Here is a 21,775-nt window from a genome sequence, read left to right on the forward strand (position 1 = left end):
ACAGAGCTAAAAAACAAGGAGAAGAATGTGATAAATGATATTTTATTAAGAGTTTTCTTTAAAAATACATTTTTCTAGCTTTTTTTTAATATCTCTCTCAACGTGTATATAATGCTTAAGATTATAAATCTATTTATAGACCTCTAGTTCTAGATAAGGAATTAAACTATTCAAAGAAAATCCTAATGTAACAAGAATTCTAATAAACTAATTAATTTAAAGAAAGATTTTAATAAACTAGTTTTTTACAAATCTTTTCTATATTAACTATGATTGTTTTTAGCTTATATTAAAACTTCTATTAATTTTAAATTTTACTAGTTTAAATCTTAGTTGATATCCAACTTTAACAAATAAGCGCCATGCGTATTGTGTGACAGGAGGTGGAGGAAGGAGAAGCCATTGCATTGTCAATGGATTTCCCTATATATTAGGATCGGGAAGGAAGGATATGATCAGATTTTTCCTTATTCTTTATTTTTCCTCTCAGTCAATCTAAAAGATAGGGTTCTATTTTTCCTCTATTTTTTTTTTCCTGATTTGAGCAAAACCATGGAGAATATTTTGCAGGGACAGGCAAACTATATATTCTTTATTTTTCTCATTTTCTTACCCTTGTTTTTCCTTATTTGATTCTTGCAAATAAAAGGGCCTCTTGACTAGCTGTAGAACTTGTTGTTCAGAACAAAGGCAAGTTGTAGATGATGGGCAATCTCTTTCACACCGCAGCTCTGTATACATATTTATATATATTATCCACAACTCGCTTTTGTTCCGAACAATACTGTCATTCTTATCTTCAACACCAAGCATTTTTCTCCTAATTTTATATATAAAATTAGGAGAAAAATGCTTGGTGTTGAAGATAAGAATGACAGTAGCATGAGTGTAAATTAAATTTTGTTGGCATTTGTTTACCAATGATATTTCCATTTCGAGGATCAAATTTGTCAGGAGAGAAAGGACACGGTATTGCCATTTGTGGTCAGGTTCCAAAAGAAGTTGAAGAAGCAGCCTAGCTAGGTTCTTTTTTCAGAATTATCTCATGGAGTTAAATTAAAAAGAGGTCACCTAGCTTTATCAAAATTAAACAGAGATTAGCCAGTGTATTTCATAGAATATGGGAATGAGATTAATAATTCAAGGAGCCCTTTTCACAATAGGGATACATATAAAACAGGCAAGTGAGAAAGATCAAGCTAAAAAGGGCTTGAAATCCAGTACAAGAGCTTGCAAGAAATTCAAGAAAATCTTCCCTACTTTATTTTTCTTAAAAGAAGAGGATATAAAGCTCATATGCCTGGACTGACAGAAGCATAGGCTAAGATGTCAGGATTTTTTTCAAACTTGAGCATTGCTTCCTCGGATAATGTCACCCATGCTTCTATTCCCTCACCATCTCTTGTATCTAAGAGAAAAGCACCTCTGGGCATAAGCCTCATGGCAGTGCCTACCCAAACGGGCTTTCCAAACCCTAAATCCACCTCATAGAATGGAAATTTACACCAACTGCTGAAACCAAATAAACTCCAGTTGTTGGGATCTTTTACAATCTGTGCCAGTAATCCTTGGTCAGTACTACTGCCTGCATAAACCTGACAAATATAGTCATTATTTATCAGGTTTATGGACTCATGAATTTTTCCTGCTAAACCGTTATAGTCTACCACTTTTGCTGGCCATTTTGCCATAGCAGTATGGATTATATTTCCAATACAATGTTGTGGTAGGGGTGGATCCAATCTCTTCCGCAAGTCCACGTTGTGAGCTGCGACTTTATATACCTTCTTCGACTCATTTTCTTCTCCAACAAATGCACCCCACATAAGGGCGGATACAGCCTCGATCCTGGTTGGACGATCTAAATATGGTCCACTGCTCAACTTTCCTCTGAGTGCAGCTACCTTAGGGCCATAAAACACGAACCTTTTCGTCACCGTTTTACTGCACGTGCTGTCATTTCTGAAACTCTCATGTAATTTTATGCCTGACAAATCTTGTGGAGGAAAGAGTGAGGTGCAATCAACAACTACTCCGTCAACAATATGATGGTCAACTCCACGGGAAATTGCAGCCCAGCAATTAACAAAGCTTACCAGTGACGACCCATCAGCTACTCGATGGGAAATGGATACACTAACCGCTATCCCACCACAATCGAAGTAGTTCACTTGGGCTGCTAGCATTACCCCGGTGCTCAGCTCGTCTAAGTTTTCATCTGGCTTGCATGGCAGTAGCTGCTCCAATTGATGAATGTCTGGCTGCTGAAGTATCACAGACATGTTGCATGTAACATGTGCTTCAACATAAGTGGCTCCATCATCATTGCAGTCAATGAATAACTCATCTTTTATTCGCCCAGCAAAAGGGTAGAAGAGGGTTAATGTTTCGGAAAAGGCTTTTTTTAGGTAATCAGAATTTTCGCTAGACATTTCGCTGGTTGGTGAGTAAAAAAGAATCACAGGGACATATGCTAAAGCAGCAATCTGGTCCTTTCCAGAGAGCTTATAGGTTCTTAGGTGGGGTGGTGTTGGAGCTGAGGGCTTGATAATTTCTTGATAAATAATTTGAACTTCCATGTTCACGTATTCCTCCGCTTGATTCATCAAGAGGGATTTCATATGATTTTTATATATGAAGATGATCGACAGCCTTTCACCGAAACTTTGACAGTTAGTTGATTGGACATGATTTGCATACCAATCAGTCAGCTGTTTTTTTTTTTTTTTTTTTTTTTTTAATGTGGATTTGGTAGTTGATTGTCAAATATGTCTGATTTTGCTTCCCTAAGTGTTTGGGAGTGTGGTAACTGTTGCTTTTCAAATAGTTTTTCGTGCCGAAAAGTATGCCAATAATATTTTTTTATTTTTTAAAAATCATTTTTGATATCAACACATCAAAACGATCTAGAAAGTACAAACCAAACTCAATTTTAGCAAAAAAAAAAAAATTAAAATTGTGCAAAAAACCATTTGGACCGCAGTACCAAACGGCCCAAATTCTTATCAGTTATTATAGTATTGTTTTGTCTTGGTTGAATAAAGACTACATAAAGATCTGAAACATGCCCTAAAAATATATTTTAAAGTGCATGAAATGAATATGATGAGATGTCATCTAGGAGGAGAAATGTTTTTGTGCTTAGAGATCAATAATTAGTGGTAAATTATTAATTACTCTCTAAACCTACCTTGAAAAAAGGAAAAAAAACACGAAAAAAAAAAAGAAAGAGAAAAGATGAAACTCATGACCTGTAAAAATAATAAAAATATCTCCATATAAAATTTTTCTCTCCTAATAATTTATTTGTTTTCTTCTTTAAAGTGAATATAGAAAATAACTAATAGAATGTTATTAGTTATTCCGTGGATACCATAAAATTTCTCAATCTAGGAGAGCAATAGTTATTATTATAATTATTTAGTCTCTTTTTTTTATTCATTAGACAAGAATCAACTTTCATGCTTTTCAGTCTTTTGAAAATTGTAATGCATCTCCATTCCTACGGCCTTTCAGGTAGAAGTTCCCAGTGATTACTCCAACTCTATTTAAAAATAATATAAATTATATTTAAAATTTTCATTTAATAATTACTTAAAATATGATTTTTATAACCTATTAAATTAAATTATATCCTGAGATCTTATTTATCAATTTAAATTATTAAATTAAATTTGTTATTTAGAGGTTGTAATTGATTAATTAGGTGTTTGTTAATTTAGAGTTAATTATAATTTTATTGGGTGGTCTTTTAATACATGGTTAGAATATTTTCATTAAAATCTTTATAATAATATTGAGTGTGTCAAAAACATATCCTCAGTTTATCCTTGGTAACCCATTATTTCTTTTCATTTTTTTCTTTTTATTTTTCTCTCTTATCAAATTACCTATCTTTTTTTTTTTCTCATTGAACCCTAAATTAATTTGATACTGAATTTTCATAAAATTTTGAGTTGATTTTTGCTAAGATTAATTAATCTTCAAAAGACATGGTTTAACATAGAAATTAACAATGGTATATAAAATTAATATTTATAAATATGATTACATTCAAATTACGCTACTTTGTAAATATTTTTTCAATTTAGATGATTCTCTCAAAACTTTTATTAAATTGTGTCGTTTTTGTTTTTTTTTTTTAAAGTCATTAATTCAATGAGAAAAGTGTTGCTATCATTTGACAGCATTGTTTAGCGTGTTAGAATAATATACGTCTCCGGCCGACAAAGTCGACGATGGTATTGATGAGGCCTTCAGTATTGTCCTTGAGCTTGTAGAAATGGTGCCAGAAATACTTAATTTTCCGTAGGACCTTAAATTTATGTAGTGCCAAAAAGGAGAGGACCTAAATTTAAGAGTTAATGCATGAACAGAGAAGGTAGGTGATTGAATAAGGTTGCAATTATTTTGCTTAAAATATTTTACATATAAAATATTTTATTTAAAAATATTTATTCTTAAAATATTTTTTAATAGTAACTGTAAAGAAAAAAATAGTGGTGATGAAATAGTAATGATAGTGAAAAAAAAATAATGATGATGATGATGATAATAAAGAAAAAAATAACAGCTTTGTGGTAAAATAGAATTGATTGTTGAAATAGTTAAATGATATTATAAATGAATTATTATTCATAGAATATTTTACTAAATTTCATGAATTAAAAGTATTTTTCAGTAAATGAATTAGATTTGAATATTGACTGTAATATATTTTTTATTAATTATTTTTTATATAAGATATTTTATGAGAAATTAAAATAATACAGGAGATATTTTTATACAAAACAAACCAACCCTAATTATTGTAAATCTCAATTTCATTGCAGAAAGTAATTGATTCCATTTACAATCCAATACATAATATTTTAGATTCAAGTCTCATCTTAATTATCATTATTATATTAGCTCAATACTATACAAGATAACTAAGACACTTCAATAAAAGCAACAGCTCACATTTGACAGCAATGTCAAAGTGGTTTTAATCACCTTTTGTTTTGATTATTTAAAAATATTTTTAAAAAATTTTTAATTTTTAATTTTTTTATTTTAAATTAATATATTTTTGGTGTTATTAGATTATTTTCATACGCTGATATCAAAAATAATTTTTTAAAAATAAAAAAAAAATATTATTTTAACATATTTCTAAGTAAAAAATACTATAAAAAACAATCACAAGAATACCCCAAACAGGATCCAGTAAAATTGTAGAAAAATCCAGCAAAATTGAAACCAGAAGGTCTTTATGACTTTGATTTAAAAAAAAAAAAAACAGAGAGAGAGGCAGATTATCCTCAGCACTGTTTAAAGTAGAGTTTTTAACACTTGCATGCCTCAATTGTTTTTAGCTATTAAAGGATATGCTAACGGAGGTTCCTTTCCAATTATAAAGATGCCATGGATACGCGATCAGTACGTGAATGGGATCTACACATCTTTCAATATTAGTCCTTTTGTTCTGTTAGAAACTACACATCTGCCACGTTTCTAAAGTTTTTCCTTTACTTTTTTTTGTTACAAATTAAAGTGTTTTCAATAATTTTTTTTTTTTACATGGATGTCCGGGCCAGCTTGCGCGCACCACGACTAATCACACGGTTCACTGAACATCCTGCAAATCCAGTAAACATGTAAGGCACCGCGAGGATGACATACATGCACAATAAGATTTGAACCCAGGATGCAGAGAAAGGGAACAAACCACTTCGCCAAGACTTCAAGTGCGTTTTCAATATGTTCTTGAAATAGGTGGTGATGAAAGAGAAGGTTTGGTGATGAGAAGATCACGGTAAGATATAGTCATGGTGACAATGAAAGAAAATGTGACAGAGGAGGAGGAAATATGATAGGGACATAATATATATATCTTGAAAAATTGAGAGTTGACATCTAAAAATTAGAGAAAACTCGAGATTTCAAATATATATAAGTATTAGTTTTAGAAAATTAGGTAAGTGAAAGAATGTCATCCATATAACATCCTCTCTCACAAAAGATTATTATTATTATTATGTGTTTTTTAAAAAAAATTTATTTTTTTGATTGCCCTTGATAGTTTTACTTTCACTGTTTTCCTGCAATATGCTTCATAAAAAACAAATATAAAAAAAAAAATTGAAAATATTTTTTCTAAAACAAATACATAAAAATCTAGAAAATATTTTTTTACAAAATATTTTACACAGAACAAACAGACCATAAGAAAAACAACTTTATCAATAAGTAAAAACAAAAATAAAGCTCTTAATTTGTTCAACACTCACAATTAATGTTTTTTTTTTCTTATTAAATCTTAGATATCATTTATATCTAAACTAGACACTCATCTAAACAGATATATTCAACATATTTTTATATCACAATCTTTTATCATGTTAAAACTTGATATTATAAAATCCTGTTGATAAATTCACTTCTAAATTGTTTCAATATATAATATAAATATAAATATTTGTATCAATTTAAATTTTAAGAGCATGTTTGTGGTTGTAGTAGAGATTGTTGCTTTTAAAAATATCTTTTTACTTAAAAATACATTAAAATAATAGTTTAAAAATATTTTTAATATCAACACATCAAAATATTTCAAAAATATATATAAAGCAATTAATTTAAAATAAAAAAAATATCTTTTAAAAACACTGCTAACCCACGAAAATAAATTCACATGCTTGTTGCTGGTTTTAGTTAGTACATAGGTGTGATAAGAAAACAATCAATCATAGCTGGCAATATAGATATGGCAGCAGGATTTCTGTGATTGATCATAGCAATAAAAGGATTCTTGTAATCTTATAATTTTGCAGTTATCTGTAATATAGGTAACAATTACTCATGTAATTAATATATATATATATATATATATATATATATATATATATAGACACATGTCTAATAACAGAACCATAGTGTACGTGGACATCGTGTCTTCCTCTGATCTGAAATAATTTTCTAGATATAATCCGGCCCCTCAGGATCTTAATTATTTAGTCAACAGTTTCATTTTTATAGTTTTGTGCTCCATACTTTGCAAAGCAATATACTTCAGAAGTCACAAGTATAGCTAGAGAGAAATCAGACAGCTACAAATAATGGAGAATACTGTACAAGAAGCAATATCAGCACCTGTCAGCCCAGCAGGCCAATTTTTGAGCAACTCTGTCTTATCACTCTCTGTTATTGCTGTTTTGGAAACTGAAGTGCCTATTGATGACTCCCAAACCGTGTCTTTGCTCAAAAATGTCTTCCTCCCTATCAACCCACGTTTCTCCTCCATCATGGTGCTCTTTCTTTCCTTCTTTTTCAATAGTTTTTGGTGCCCTTTACTTTAATGCACAAAAGAGAAAAATTTGAGCTCTTTTACCTCCCTAAATATCTCTTATTTCTACAAATTTGCATGCAAGTTCAAAGAAAATTTTGGATTCCATATTAATTAAAAAGTAACATCAATCTTGAACGCTGACCTACTAAAAAAATAAGGGGAGGAAATACTAATAGAAGGCCTTAATCAACTTAAGATCCTTTGCTTGCTTTATATTAATGTTTGCATATATAAAGCAATGAGAATTTGGACGCAGGTTACAAATGAAGATGGAGAACAACGATGGAAAAGGGTTGAAGTGAGGCCGGAAGACCACGTAACTATTCCTGTTTTCGCCGCCGGAATGTCACCGGAATTTTACGACAAATGCCTTGATGATTATCTGTCGGAGATTGCAACGGAACATTTACCACAAAGCAGACCGATGTGGGAAATTCACTTAATAAAATACCCCACAAGTAATGCAGCTGGTAATGTGATATTCAAGCTTCATCACTCACTTGGCGATGGTTTCTCTCTAATGGGAGCTCTTCTTTCTTGTTTAAAAAGAGCTGATGATCCTTCTCTTCCCTTGACACTTCCTTCTCTTCAATCGCACACCAATAAGGATGGCAAAAACTTCAGCATGCGTAGATTTTTCTCTACAGTTTACAACACTGCATCAGATTTTTCCTCGAGCATTATGAAGAGTTGTTTGATTGAGGATGACAAAACACCAATCCGATCAGGGCACCAAGGAGTGGAGTTTCTGCCTGCTGGCATAGAAACAATGACCTTCTCTCTCGATCATATTAAGCAAATCAAGAGCAAGCTTGGAGTGGTATGATCAACTTCTTTTCACTTTTACATATCTTGCGCTTTTGCTTAATTTTATCTACCACGTAAACTATATATACTCTTGCCCTAAGAAATTCATCGATATTCTATATATATATATATAGTTTATAATCTCCCTATGTCACCCCTATGGCTCCTAGAAAGCTTTCATTTTCCCTTTACCACTAGATAACGAACAAAAAACTAGCTTCGTCGTGCTATTATCATGTCCTTTCCCTTCTATTAATTTCTCTCATTTCCCTCCCAAATCCTTAATTATATATGTCATAATATCTCATAAAAACACTTGAAAAATATTTTCATTAAAAAAAAATAGAAAGAAACTCTGAAAACAAAATGAAAGTTCAGGATTTTTAATGATTAGGGATAACATTGGAACTTCCAAAAAGTAGAAGAGTCACATTGCAAAAACATAAAACTGCAGGGGTAAAAATTGAAAACTGACAATCTATAAGATTAAAATTGAAGTCTACCCCTTTATCTACTTCGATCTTAATAGTTACGAATATTTTAGCCTTAACCTATCATTTTATCTTTTTGTTTTGATATGCTTTTTATTTAATTATCATATTGATAACGACGTCTTACTCGTTAGTTTACTATTAAATAATGTATAATATATAGAAAATTAGTGAGTCTGACAATCCATTGGTCACCACCTAGGATCCACCAAACCTACTTCAATTGAAATTAATAATTTTGAAAAAAAACTAATAACACATGAACAAATTGAAATTTTATTAAATATAAGTAAAACTGAAAAAGACAATTATAAACATAAAGATAAAATGATGAGTTAAGCCAACATTTTATGTATCTTCATTATTATTTATTAATCAAAGCATACCTTAAAACTCTTATTTCAATTCACCACTAAGAAATTACTGAACCTTATCCTTATACTTTACATCCATTTGTATTTTAATTATCAATTATATTCCAACAAAATAATATTATCGGTTAACTTCTTGTTGATGGTTTTATTTTTACTTGTGATTTTATCAAGAACTGTTTTTTTTCAGCGGAATTATCAAAGCATTTTTAGAGACCAACCAAATAATGATATATTTTTATATTTGTCGGATTTCTAGGGGTAATTTACAAACTTTAAAATGAAACATGTAAGTAGATATGTTTTTGGATATATATAGTCTTGTACAATTTTATTTTTGGAAAAAAAATTAAAAGAAGAAGAAGGGTTTTTCTTTAGCAAATTGAATCATAAATTAACTCTTTTTAACTAGATCAAATAAAATTAATTCCTCCCTATTTTTTTCTTGGATCACCCGGATCAGGTTAAGTCACCGCATGTACTCCATTACTTTTTGTCATTACCAAAAACAAAAATTCCATGGAAATGACATGCGCACTCCCTTGGACTCTGAACTCAGAGAAATTTTCTGATTAATATATTTGTTTTTTCTATTTTTTTCAAAATTTAATGTTTAAACTGATTGATGTATTGGACTCTTTGTGAGGTCATATACACTTTTATTGCCCCAACCAACTAGTGGTCAAGGCAGGATGTAGCTTACGTGACTGATCATCAACTTCCCAACTGTTTTTGATAAGCTACCGGCCCCTTATATCAATAAAATAGTTTTATATCAATAAAATATTCATCTTGTGATTAAAATACTTTCATGTTCCTTCAAAGATGATAACAAAAATTCAACCACCAAGAAATCGTACTTATTAGGAGAACAATCACAACCACCAATTAAAACAAGACTAGTCTTATCCTTTTAAAAAATATAAGAATACAAAAGTAAAAACAAAAAAGTCTTCATTAGAATCTCACAACTCCTTCCCGACATTAATGAATAATCTTGTAAAGCCATTTTTGTTGAATATTACGTTTCATAGAGGAGAAACTTGTAGAATTAATATGGTCTTCATAAATTATTCAACGCTCCTCGTGGGGGAAGCTTAATTATGCTTCCATATTCGTTGATTAACAGACGCTAAATGATGTGATTAGCGGGACAATATTCCTGGGGACAAGATTGTACATGGAAACATTGAGCCCAGGATCAGGCAACGCACACTCTACATCATTGGTGTTGCTCAACACGAGGATGTTTGTAGGCTACAAGTCAATCGAAGAGATGGTGGGGCCCAAAGCTGACTCGCCATGGGGCAACCATTTTGCGTTCTTGAACATACCTGTTCCCAAGCTAAGGGATGCAGCTGGGGCTGAAAACCCTCTCCGGTTTGTATTCAAAGCAAGACAGATCATAAGGAGGAAGAGGATGAGCTCTTTTTCTGTTTACCTCACTGCAAAGTACCTTCAACTTGTTAGCAAGTTTAGAGGTGCAAAGGTATGGTCTTTTAATTATTATTATTTTCTTTTTACTTGTTTATAAATCTCGTATCTTGAATTGAATATCACTCTAAACGTTGAAGAATTTATATAAAAGAATTCAAGTTTATATTAACAGAATTTTTTATTAAATCTTATTTTAAAATTATATTAGCAATGATTTTTTAAAGTGTTTTCATTTGAAAATATATAAAAATAATATATTTTTTTATTTTTTAAAAAATACTTTTTATATCAATAATCTTAAGCAAAAATATAAGTTTTCATTAAACACCGTTTGAAAAGCAATCCCAAGCGACACTCAAATCCAGCCTAGTGGGTTAATTTGAAACCAAGCTCGAGCTAAGTTTTACAAAAACAAGATGAAAGTTGACTCGGTATAATCTAGTTAACTCAACGGGTCAACTCGCAACACAATCGACCCAAAACCTAGTTTGATTTTTTTTTAATTTCAAGAGAATGTTGTTTTAATTTTTTTTAAAAATAAAATCATATTATTTTGATTAAACCAAATCAACCTATTCAACTCGTAACTTAATTCTTGAACCAGGTCATAAGCCAGACCAGATTTAAAAATAAAAATAAAAATGTTTTTGTGTTACGGGTGTAGTGGTCTTCATTAATGGATCCCGAATTGACTCACCAATCAAACAGATGTAATAAGGCTAATTGTGTCGGGTTTAACCTCTTATGGTGTGCGTGTTTTAGGTTCTAGACACGAGACCTGTATAGATTCAATTTTAGTTATGGATTAATTTTTTTCACTGAAACAAACAATGTCATTTCAATATCAAACGTGTAATAAGTGTGTGATTTATAATCCGGTGCATAATGTTTTAAAATTAAAAATACATAAAGATGATGTTTTTCATATTTTTTTATTTTATTTTTTACAAGAAGGCATTAAATTCATTGAAAAATACCTAAAAAAGCATTAATTTTACAGATTTTTTTGGTAAAAAACATTAAAAAAAATAAATTAAACTGTATTATCAACCACACACTGAGCCACCAGAGCTGAAAACAGTACCTTTTTGTTATCAATATTAATTATTCTGCAGTCGGTATTATATATGGTATGATTTTCTATAACTCTCGCTGCAGGGAGCATCTAAATACATCCATGGCACACTGAAGAATACAAGCATGGGAATCACGAGTGTCATGGGACCGATTGAAAAGATGGCCTTATCTAATCATCCAGTTAAAGGATTATACTTCGTGGTGACAGGGGCACCTCAGGTAAATATGCCAAGACCATATCACCTTGCTTCCTGTTCTCAGTCAGCAATAGCATGCCGACGTCCCTGTCAGCTATATTTTCTTGAAAAATCGCGGTGCCATTGCCAGCTTTATAACATGGCCTCTATGGAATTGCAGAGTCTGATGGTCGGAGTGATAAGTTATGCGGGGAAGCTTAGAGTTGCTTTGCTGGTAGAGAAGGACTTCATCGATCCCCGGAAGCTCCGGTCACACATAGAAGATGCATTTGACATGATTTTCAAAGCTGCATGCAGTCGCCGGACTTCTCCACCGGCAAATTAATCATCGAAACATGCCAATAGTTTTGCGTTCTAATTGACGCTTTCATTATATATTTACGTAAACAGTCTCTCCTTAGCTTCCGATACATGAAGGGTCAAGTGCCATGGTGTCAAGTCACAAGCTCCATTGTTCTGAAACATTCGTAGATATGCTAAAGGATATATACTATGGGATGTGTTGTGATATAAAAAATATTATACTTTTTTTATATATATTTATCCTGTGTAGTGCGCTTCACAATAACTACTCTGTATTGTTCTAGTTAGAAGATAGATATTGATTATATAAGCACTTTAATCAATAATTATTTATGCTTCAACTAAGGATTACGACAAGGCAAGTGTGCAATTTTATTTGGAGACCTAAATTATATAAATTTTCCCATCTTCCCAACAGTTCCGATATTGAATGGCCACAATTTCATCATTTAATTTCTTGCAAGCATGAAAATGACAAATATATTTAGTCGCTTTCTACCGTTGCAATCCCCATTTCAGGGATATTGGATGGGAAATTATGGTTGTTAGATAGGATTTTTTTCTTGAATTAAAACTGTCACTTTATTGGCTTAGTGAACTTCATTAATGATATTATTATTGACAGTTTCAGTGGGATTTTTATGATATGATGCAACCTATAACTTGGATAGAAGTGAAAACAAACCTAACAAAAAGAATCCACAACTAAGAAAGGAAAATAATTGCAAAATTGGTTAGAAAAATAATTAAAACAACAAAAATTGCATCTTGTAGACCTAATTTCAAACCCTGGACTAATTGCAAAAATTAGCTATTAAGTAGGATCTTTTACAAAGACCAGTTATTATTACTTTGACTTATTAGATATTATTAGTTATCGGTCAACAATCACTTGAGCTTTCTATATCAAGCTACTATACCAAGTTTCGGTGGGATTTTTATGATATGATGCAACCTATAACTTGGATAGAAGTAAAAACAAACCTAACAAAAAGAATCCACAACTAAGAAAGGAAAATAATTGCAAAATTGGTTAGAAAAAAAATTAAAACAACAAAAATTGCATCTTGTAGACCTAATCTCAAACCCTTGACTGATTGTAAAAATTAGCTATTAAATAGGACCTTTTACAAAGGCCAGTTAATATTACTTTGACTTATTAAACATTATTAGTTATCGGTTAACAATCAATTGAGCTTTCTATATCAAGCTACTAAATATCTTTGATATTAGAAAAAAATGAATCAGATTGTTTGAACTGTGAGATTAGCCGATTATTCAACACATTAATCAATTTTATTCCTAAACATTTTGAATTTTAATACTTGTAAAAAACTTATGTATTTTAATATTTATATATGCAACCAATTACTAACTCAAATGCAGGATGAGGAGATTAGATTTTAAAAAAAAAAAAATACTTAGAACAAACTTATTGTCATTTCTATCATCCATTAGCATGATTATGCTCAAAATCTTATATATGGGTCACCTACTTGCACCTAATACATTAACCACAAGCGTGTCACAAGAATTTACGATCGAATAGGTGCCGTGAACACTATGAACTAACCACCGGAAAAAATCTTGATTCGGTATTTGTTTGATTTTCAGTCATTGATCAGCCAAGAAGTTACTAATTAGAGACTTCTCTCTGTGACGGTGCATTACGTGGTTGTAATAGAGCTTATTTTTTCCTTGTCTGTCGTTGGTTTCTTTCCATTTGTCAACCAAATTCTGACAACATACACAGGAAGTGAGACCTAATTTATCAAAACACACCAAAACTTGAATATGCCGTCCACTGTCGTCGAGGATTCACACTCTATCCGAAGCCATTTCCTTGAGCCTCTCAATTACAGTTGAGTTTTAGCCACCCAAGACTACTGGATGTTAACAGCTGCTCTAGAACATTTCCCGGTACAGTTGGGGGGTGTTAACAGCTGCCGTGACGACTTATACGCCTTTTTCTTTTTCTTTTTCTTCGATTACAGTTGCGTTTTAGAGTGTGTTTGGCATTGTGGTAGCTGTTGTGGTTGTGATTTGAAAAAAATTGTTTTATAAAAAATATTTTAGTTGAGGTTGATTTGAAAAAATAGGTGTTTGATTAAAACTGTGGTTGAAATTAAGGTTGAATAAAAAGTAGTTTAATGTGTTTGGTTAAAAATGCTTTTAAAATTGAGGTTATAAAATAATTTTAAAAAATATATATTAATATTGATGATTTTTAATTTAAATATTATAGATTTAAATATTGTTATTATATTATAAAATAAATCAAATTTTATATAAAATATCTTTTATTATTCCAAGAAACCATCTATAATTCCATTACCTACAAAATACATCTGACAAAAACTATAATTTTCATAATTTTTTAGCATATAATAAAATTAGATAAAATATTATAATGTATAAAATTCATTCTAAACTAGTTTTTTTTAAAAAAAAAATGTTCAAGAAAATTTACACACTAAAAAAAAAAAAAAAGGCATATAAGTCGTCACGGCTAAATGGGACAGTAGCCATTTACACATATATATGCACTCGCACAGTCGCACGCATTTTACCCTCGCAATTAACATCAATCTTATAGCCTAATTTCTATCTTGTCTTTCTATCTTGAGTCCCCAACACATTCCACGTCCTCATAGTATGATTGGTTTGATGGAAAAAACAGGTTCATATAAAAACTTCTGAGATTAGACACTACACTGCAACCTAGCTACGTATATAAATAATGACACCCTTCACATTTCTATAGCCACACATCTTAGGGTTTCTTTCTTTGGGTTTTGTGCTCCATACTGCAGAGCATTCCCTTCACATTTTGCAAGCAATAGGCCCTGGTAGACAGAGAATTAGAGATCGGTCCAGAAACTACGTGCAAATGGAGCTTCTGCTAGATCAAGAAACATCAGAACCCGTGAGCCCTTCAGGACAATTTCTGAACAACTCTGTTCTGTCAGTCTCTATCATTGCTGTTTTGGAATTGGAAGTGCCTTTTGATGACTCTCTAGCTATTCCATTGCTCAATGATCTCTTCCTCCCTGTCAATCCTCGTTTCTCCTCCATTATGGTACAGTTTCCACGTTAGGATCTTCATTTTCTCCTTTCTTTTCATCGTTAGCATTGAACAAAGAGGATTTGGAAATTGCAGGTTACGGATAAAGATGGAGTAAAGCGATGGAAGAAGGTTGAGGTGAGGCTCAAAGATCATGTCAGTGTTCCAGTTTTCGCCTCCGGGATGTCAACACAATTTTATGATGAATGCCTCGATGATTATCTTTCAAAGATGGCAATGGAACAATTTCCACAAAGCCAGCCATTGTGGGAGGTTCACATTATAAAATACCCCACAAGCCATGCAGCTAGTAACATGGTGTTCAAGTTCCACCATTCCCTTGGTGATGGCATCTCTTTAATGGGAACTCTCCTTTCTTGTTTAACAAGAGCTGATAATCCTTCTCTTCCCTTGACATTTCCTTCTGTTCAGTTGCATGCCAATAAGAATGGCAGAGATCTTAGCATGTTCAGGAAAGTGCCTAGATTTTTGTCATCGGTTTACAACACGCTATCAGAAATGTGTTCAACCATTGCAAAGAATTCCTTGTTCAAGGATGACAGGACACCAATACGATCCGGGCATTCTGGGGTAGAGTTTCTTCCTGTTTCCATAACAACAATGACTTTCTCTCTTGATCATATCAAACAAATCAAGGCCAGGCTCGGAGTGGTAAGATCAACACAGCTTCAATTTTCGTCTTTCAAATCCTCAGGCCCCTTTTCAATTTAAAAGCTCAGTACTCATTAATTGATGACATTTATTTTTCTTGTTGAACTCTGGCCCTCGGTAATTACAGACATTAAATGATGTCATTACTGGGACAATATTCTTGGGAGTTAGGATATACATGGAAACAGTGAGCCAAGGATCAGGCAACGCACGTAGTACATCATTGGTGTTGCTTAACACAAGAGTCCATGGAGGCTACAGGTCGGTCCAAGAAATGGTAAAACCTGGTGCTGAGTTGCCATGGGGTAACCATTTTGCTTTCTTGAACATACCAATTCCCAAGTTAAGAGATGCAGAGGCTAGGAATAATCCCCTGCAATTTGTCTTGAAAGCAAGAAAAGTCATCAAGAGGAGGAGAAGCTCATTTGGTGTTTACCTCACTGCCAAGTATCTTCAACTTGTTGGGAAATTTAGCTGCCCGAAGGTATGGCAGTGCAATAATTATCGTCTAAACAATAAATTCATCATAATCATCTAAGATCATGGATCAAACCAATAATTTATTGTTAGATTAGTTTGGTTGATGATCTTAAATGTGTTTGTCATCAAACTGCTCGACAACTTTTCAAATTGTAGCTGGCCACATAAAAAAAATTAATTTTTTAAAAATATAAAAACAAACACTCTCTAGTAAATATACTGCTTCGCATTTTTATCTCTCTTTGGTGGGTTGGCATTAATTACTATATACCACTACATGTTATGATCATTTTTGGGACTTTGCTCTTGTAGAGAGCATCTAAATACATACATGGCACGTTGGAGAATACAAGCATGGGAATCACAAATTTAATGGGGCCGATCGAGCAGCTGGCCGTGGGTAACAGTCCGATCAAGGGGCTCTACTTTGTGGTGACAGGGTCGCCTCAGGTACTTGTAATTTTCATCGGAAAATAATCTTGATTCTTGAGTCCTCTACGCAGCACACAAACAATCAAGATTTAATATCATTACTTGACTCGAGAACGGCTTGTTTTGATGCAAATACAGAGCCTTATGACTGGAATAGTAAGCTATGCCGGAAAGCTCAGAGTTGCTTTGCTGGTAGAAAAGGACTTCATCGATCCACAGCAGCTCAGGTCACACATAGACAAGGCATTTGGCATGATTTTCAAGGCTGCATGTGGAACAAGCACCGATCCGCCGGCCAATTAAAGATTTTTATCAATGAAAAATTATTGCTGTTGAACTTCAATAAATATTCCCGCAAGATATTACAACAAATAAAATAGTGGTCTTCCCTTTTTTCCTTCTAATTCTTACCTACTCATTGCCAAAATATTCCGGAAAATTAACCAATTGTCAGGTTGTGTAAAGGCCGGTTGCGATAAGGAACAAACAAATTAAGAGTAAGATTAAAAAGAAACTCCTCCATCAATACGCAAAAATCTATAACATAATTATTAAGATGAGATTAATCTTATTACATCAACGGCGGGAGATAATACTCTTAGAATCTGTTTATTTTTTTATTTTAACGGTATTTTTAAAAAAAAATTAAATTTTTTATTTTTTTTATTTGCTTCAAAATATTTTTTATGTTTTCAAATTGTTTTGATGTGCTAATATCAAAATAAATTTTAAAAATAATAATAATAAATATTATTTTAATGTATTTTCAAGTAAAAAATACTTACTATACTCCCAAATAATCATCTTAGCGTAAGAATTTAAATTAACTCTTTTATTGACTTTACTCTCAACATATTCATAAGAGGATTATATTTACGAGAATCTTACAATCTTACCATTTGATTTGAGATTTCAATTATAATAACTAAAAAAATAATATATCTCTATCAAATCAAACTCTTAAATTAAATAAATAAATATAACAAAATTCCGTGAGATCTTGGTTGATATTAACCAATAGTATAACCTCAATAAATTAATAATTATGATTGATTAATATTTTTTATTCAATTACAACTTGGATTTAAAGTTTAAATTGATAATTTTTAACGGTATCAATGCTATTAATTTACAGAGATTTAAGTGTACTTTGTCAAAAACATGGCTAGAGATTGGGCTTTTGTGTTAAAGCAAAAAACGTGGTGGGCTTTGATGGGCTGGGCTTTGAAGGTAATGTAAAATGGCCTGAGAATAAAAGCTTCCACAAGTAGTCGGTCCTCTAGGGTTTTGAGTCCCACCCCTATAAAATCATATGTGTTCACCTCTACAAGACAACCTCCTTTCTTTCCCCTCCTCTCAGAAACCAGATCTGCTTAACTGGGTGTCATTTACTCTGTTCTCTCTTCTTTCTTCTCTTTTGGTTAATAAAGATGAAGATGATGAAAGTAATTTATGTGAGTGATGATCAACTTCATATGATCAAGAAATACTTACTTTATCGCTACGTTCTTTCTGATTCATATTTTTTCTAAATGGCTTCTAGCTGCTTTTCTTCTCTCTTTTTTTTTTGATGGTGGGTTTTGGTGCTTCTTGATTTTATTACATCAATCACCATTAAAAGAGATGATGAAATCAGAAAATCTTAGGACACCTTCTGACACTGTACGATGTTGTGCTGTGTATGAGAAAGATTTTCGTTTCTGATCATTTTATGATTTATAATCTTTGAAATATTTATGATTTATCATCTGCTACCCTTTAAAAACGAGAAAAACCATAAATTATATGTTTGGCCACACCATATCAGAGACAGGAGCTTGAAAAGAGCCTGAAAAGGCAATTAGCAAATGCTTTCTGTTAAAAGTATGCTGATTTAACTCCAATATTAGGCTAATAGAACTGTCCATGGCCAGCAAATTTACTAAGATGAGAAGCATTGCACCGAAATGATTTCGGATAAATAAAACTAGCTCTGCGATATGAACCGAGCCTGATACAACTGGAGCCTGTCAACTATCAAGCTCACTAATTCCAGTCCGATTTCTTCAGGATTCAAAAAAAATATCACAAAACAGTTAAAATATAAGTCATTCATTTTTCCGTAACAAGTCATGAATTATTTCTTGCCTGTAAGATAATATTTTGTGCTGAAAAGCATTGTTTTTTGCTGATTGAAATTAAGAATTATTTCTTCCGGCTGTTGTCTGGTCCAGCCATGGAGGTTAGCACCTGAAGAATCTTTTCGATAATCGTTTTATGCAAAACTGAAACAGTTTTTTCAGCTAGAAAATATTCAATAATTAAAATTAGGTAAAATCATTAAAATAAGGTAAAATTACATAAAATCTCAATTTTACCACACTGATTTAATGATTGCATCGCAGGAGATAAAATTGTCATTGCTATTATAGGTGTCCGGCGACTATTGGCATTTGGCCTGTTACAGAACAAAAGCAAAAATTACAAAATCACGTTCTTTCAGACTTTCAGTGTTGAACTTTCACAAAGACAATTTGACAGTGAGAATTCAATTTCAGCTTATGCTAGATGCCGCGATCAATTAGCAACTCTCCTAGCTCAAGAGGAGGCATATTGGAAGCAGCGAGCAAAGCAACTATGGTTGAAGGAGGGTGATTTGAATACAGAGTATTTCCATAAGATGGCTTCTAGTAGAAGAAAGTGCAAGAGGGTGATTACACTGATTAATGTTGCGGGTGAGGTGTTTGATGAAATGGAGGGGATGAACAAGGTTGTGTTGGGGTATTTTCACCAACTATTCGACAAAAGTCCTAAGTCAGAATCACCTTTGCTAGACTGTATTCAGCCGTGTGTTTCATCTGCACAAAATGAATCATTGTTGGCTCCAGTACGAGATGATGAAATAAAGAGAGCTGTTTTCCATGTGAAACCTTAATGTAAATAAAAGATTGTACCCGAAGATATCATAAAATATAAAAAATAATTGTCCAATTAATAGTAGTAAAAGAAGAAATAAACTGATTAACAACATGTGTGTCATGCTAGAATTTCAAATTTAATATATGTTTAGTATGCATACTAGAATATTTATATTTTTTTTATTAATAGCATGTTTGTTATGAATTATGCTTTTATATATTTATAATTTTAAACTTATATAAAAATCTATTATTTTCTTGCATAACTTTTATTTAACATGTTTTTGTAATTATAATGATAAACTAAACAATTTATGCTAATTATTTTGAACTTCACATAAAACCCAAAACTTAGATAGTGTTTTTATGAGTTTCTTTGACACTCTAAGCTTGTATCATCATGTATTCTAAAACCATAGATAGCAAACACGATGACTACATCACTTTTTGCATGAACAGTACTCCATTGTAGATTCAAAGCTATATAAATTATCTATAAATCATCTTTAATGTTAATATATATATATAATACATTCTTTATGGCTTCATTCCCCTTAACCTCGGTCTATCTATCAACCACAAAAAAGAAATAGATTTTTATGAGATTTTCGTGAACGTCGTCGTTACTGAACCACATGTCATGGAATGAAACAGACACATCCCACTTCTTTTTTCTCTTTTGTAAGTCAGCATCTGGACTTGTATTTTTCGTAAAACTACAACAAAGGGACTGTGTAAAGGGAGGTAGTTGATCGTTAACATCAGGGGCAAACTTGATTTTCAACCCAGGAGATAACCTGTTTTTGCTCAATAATTAACAGGCCACCTGTTTCTTATCTGCTTCTTTGTTCTCTATACTTTTCTTGGCTCAGTTCTCCTTGAATTTGAGCTTCTTGTTGATGCTGTGATGGAAAAAGATGAAGATGCTTGTGAAATGAACATGTGGGTGATGATCTAACTCTACTTGCTACGTCCTTAATTTTCTCCACTTGTTATCTTTGATTTTTCTTTCTTAAAGAACTTTTTTGCTGTGTGTTTGCATCAATCAAGATGATGAATCAAGAAAATCTTAGGACACTTCTGACACAGCACGAGAGGTTGCTGTGTGTGAGAAGGATTCCCGATTCTGATATGATTGATGAATGATTTTTAATCAATATATAATATAATAGATAGACGTATAGATTCAAGATTTTATGTTTAAAAGAATCTGTTTTTATTTATTTATTTATTATTATTATTTTGGTTTGATTTCATCTGGTGAAATTTAAATTACATTACTTCCCAGCAGAGCTCCAATTCTGCAGCTGCTGAAGATGGAGTGCCTTGGAATCATGGAACAAAAACAGCTTATGGTTTTTTTTTTTTTTGGATAAATCCAAGATTAAATTTTGGATGAAAAAATAAGATATAATAGTAACCTAAAATAATAAAAATCAGCCTTTGGTATTACACTTGCATCAATATTTTTCTTGCATCTTTCTTAAGAATAAGAGTATTCTTGAATCCATTTTGTATTGAAAATAAACTCTCTTCAAATCATGTCTCGAGTAAACCATTTTTTATAAAATTTCTCCAAATCTGGATTTAAGCATACAATTGAAGTGACACTTGATGTACTTATAAAAATTTATTTTAGTCGAATTTTGGGACATTTTGTGTTTTGGTTAATGTTATACTGTATAACAATACATAGGTGACTCGTGTTATATTATAAGCCGGTCTAATTTTTTTATAGCGTGAAAAAGATAATCCAGTGATGATAACATTTAAAAAAAACAAGAAAAGTTTAAGACACATGTCATTGATTTGAAAGATCAGTTAATTTTATAATATGATTTTAAAAAAGACATCCACAGTAACTAACAGCAAACAAAAACAAATTGGCAATAATTAACAATAGAATAGGCTTCTAATATCATACTCGGGTGAAGAAAAAAAAATCCATTAAAACTCACCATTATTCCGTTATACACACCGCTTCACCACCACAAAGGGCTCATCGAGACGATTCTAATACTATTATGAAACACTGCTGGATGAAACCATAAGAGGCCACACATATCGTCAGAAATACAACCCGGAAAGCAAACCAAATAAAATATCATAAAGTGAGCATCTCATTATCATATTTAATCAATCAATTTAATCTAATTAAAAAATAAAATAAAAATTATTTTCAAAAAAGATAAATTTAACAAAGAATAATAAATAAAA

At 31.8% G+C, this 21,775-nt stretch overlaps 3 protein-coding genes, 1 long non-coding RNA gene and 2 other non-coding genes across 6 annotated transcripts; 5 read left to right on the forward strand and 1 right to left on the reverse strand.

Annotated features, from left to right (window-relative positions):
• Nucleotides 1-1,292: 1,292 nt before the first annotated feature.
• Nucleotides 1,293-2,579, reverse strand: LOC118059618 (epi-neemfruitin B synthase L1AT). The gene has a single exon (XM_035072528.1). The coding sequence runs from the start codon at nt 2,577-2,579 to the stop codon at nt 1,293-1,295; it is 1,287 nt and encodes a 428-aa protein (XP_034928419.1).
• Nucleotides 2,580-6,998: 4,419 nt separating this feature from the next.
• LOC118059590 (wax ester synthase/diacylglycerol acyltransferase 11) lies at nt 6,999-12,247 on the forward strand. The gene is made up of 5 exons (XM_035072493.2): nt 6,999-7,289; nt 7,587-8,150; nt 10,129-10,488; nt 11,595-11,732; nt 11,871-12,247. Exons 1-5 carry the CDS (start codon nt 7,101-7,103, stop codon nt 12,033-12,035), a joined length of 1,416 nt encoding a protein of 471 aa, XP_034928384.1. The 5' UTR covers nt 6,999-7,100; the 3' UTR covers nt 12,036-12,247.
• Nucleotides 12,248-14,621: 2,374 nt separating this feature from the next.
• On the forward strand, nt 14,622-17,065 carry LOC118059591 (wax ester synthase/diacylglycerol acyltransferase 4). The gene is made up of 5 exons (XM_035072494.2): nt 14,622-15,092; nt 15,174-15,749; nt 15,877-16,233; nt 16,542-16,679; nt 16,800-17,065. Exons 1-5 carry the CDS (start codon nt 14,904-14,906, stop codon nt 16,962-16,964), a joined length of 1,425 nt encoding a protein of 474 aa, XP_034928385.1. The 5' UTR covers nt 14,622-14,903; the 3' UTR covers nt 16,965-17,065.
• Nucleotides 17,066-18,089: 1,024 nt separating this feature from the next.
• Nucleotides 18,090-18,184, forward strand: LOC118059622 (small nucleolar RNA R32/R81/Z41). The gene has a single exon (XR_004689334.1). It is a non-coding gene; the product is annotated as a small nucleolar RNA R32/R81/Z41 (small nucleolar RNA).
• Nucleotides 18,185-18,276: 92 nt separating this feature from the next.
• Nucleotides 18,277-18,372, forward strand: LOC118059621 (small nucleolar RNA snoR31/Z110/Z27). Its single transcript, XR_004689333.1, has one exon. It is a non-coding gene; the product is annotated as a small nucleolar RNA snoR31/Z110/Z27 (small nucleolar RNA).
• A 1,754-nt stretch (nt 18,373-20,126) lies between these two features.
• Nucleotides 20,127-21,010, forward strand: LOC140955824 (uncharacterized). Its single transcript, XR_012170400.1, has 2 exons — nt 20,127-20,500; nt 20,850-21,010. It is a non-coding gene; the product is annotated as an uncharacterized lncRNA (long non-coding RNA).
• The last annotated feature ends 765 nt before the right edge of the window (nt 21,011-21,775 follow it).

The sequence above is a fragment of the Populus alba genome, chromosome 7, assembly GCF_005239225.2.
Source record: "Populus alba chromosome 7, ASM523922v2, whole genome shotgun sequence".
NCBI classification, from domain to species: Eukaryota; Viridiplantae; Streptophyta; class Magnoliopsida; order Malpighiales; family Salicaceae; genus Populus; species Populus alba.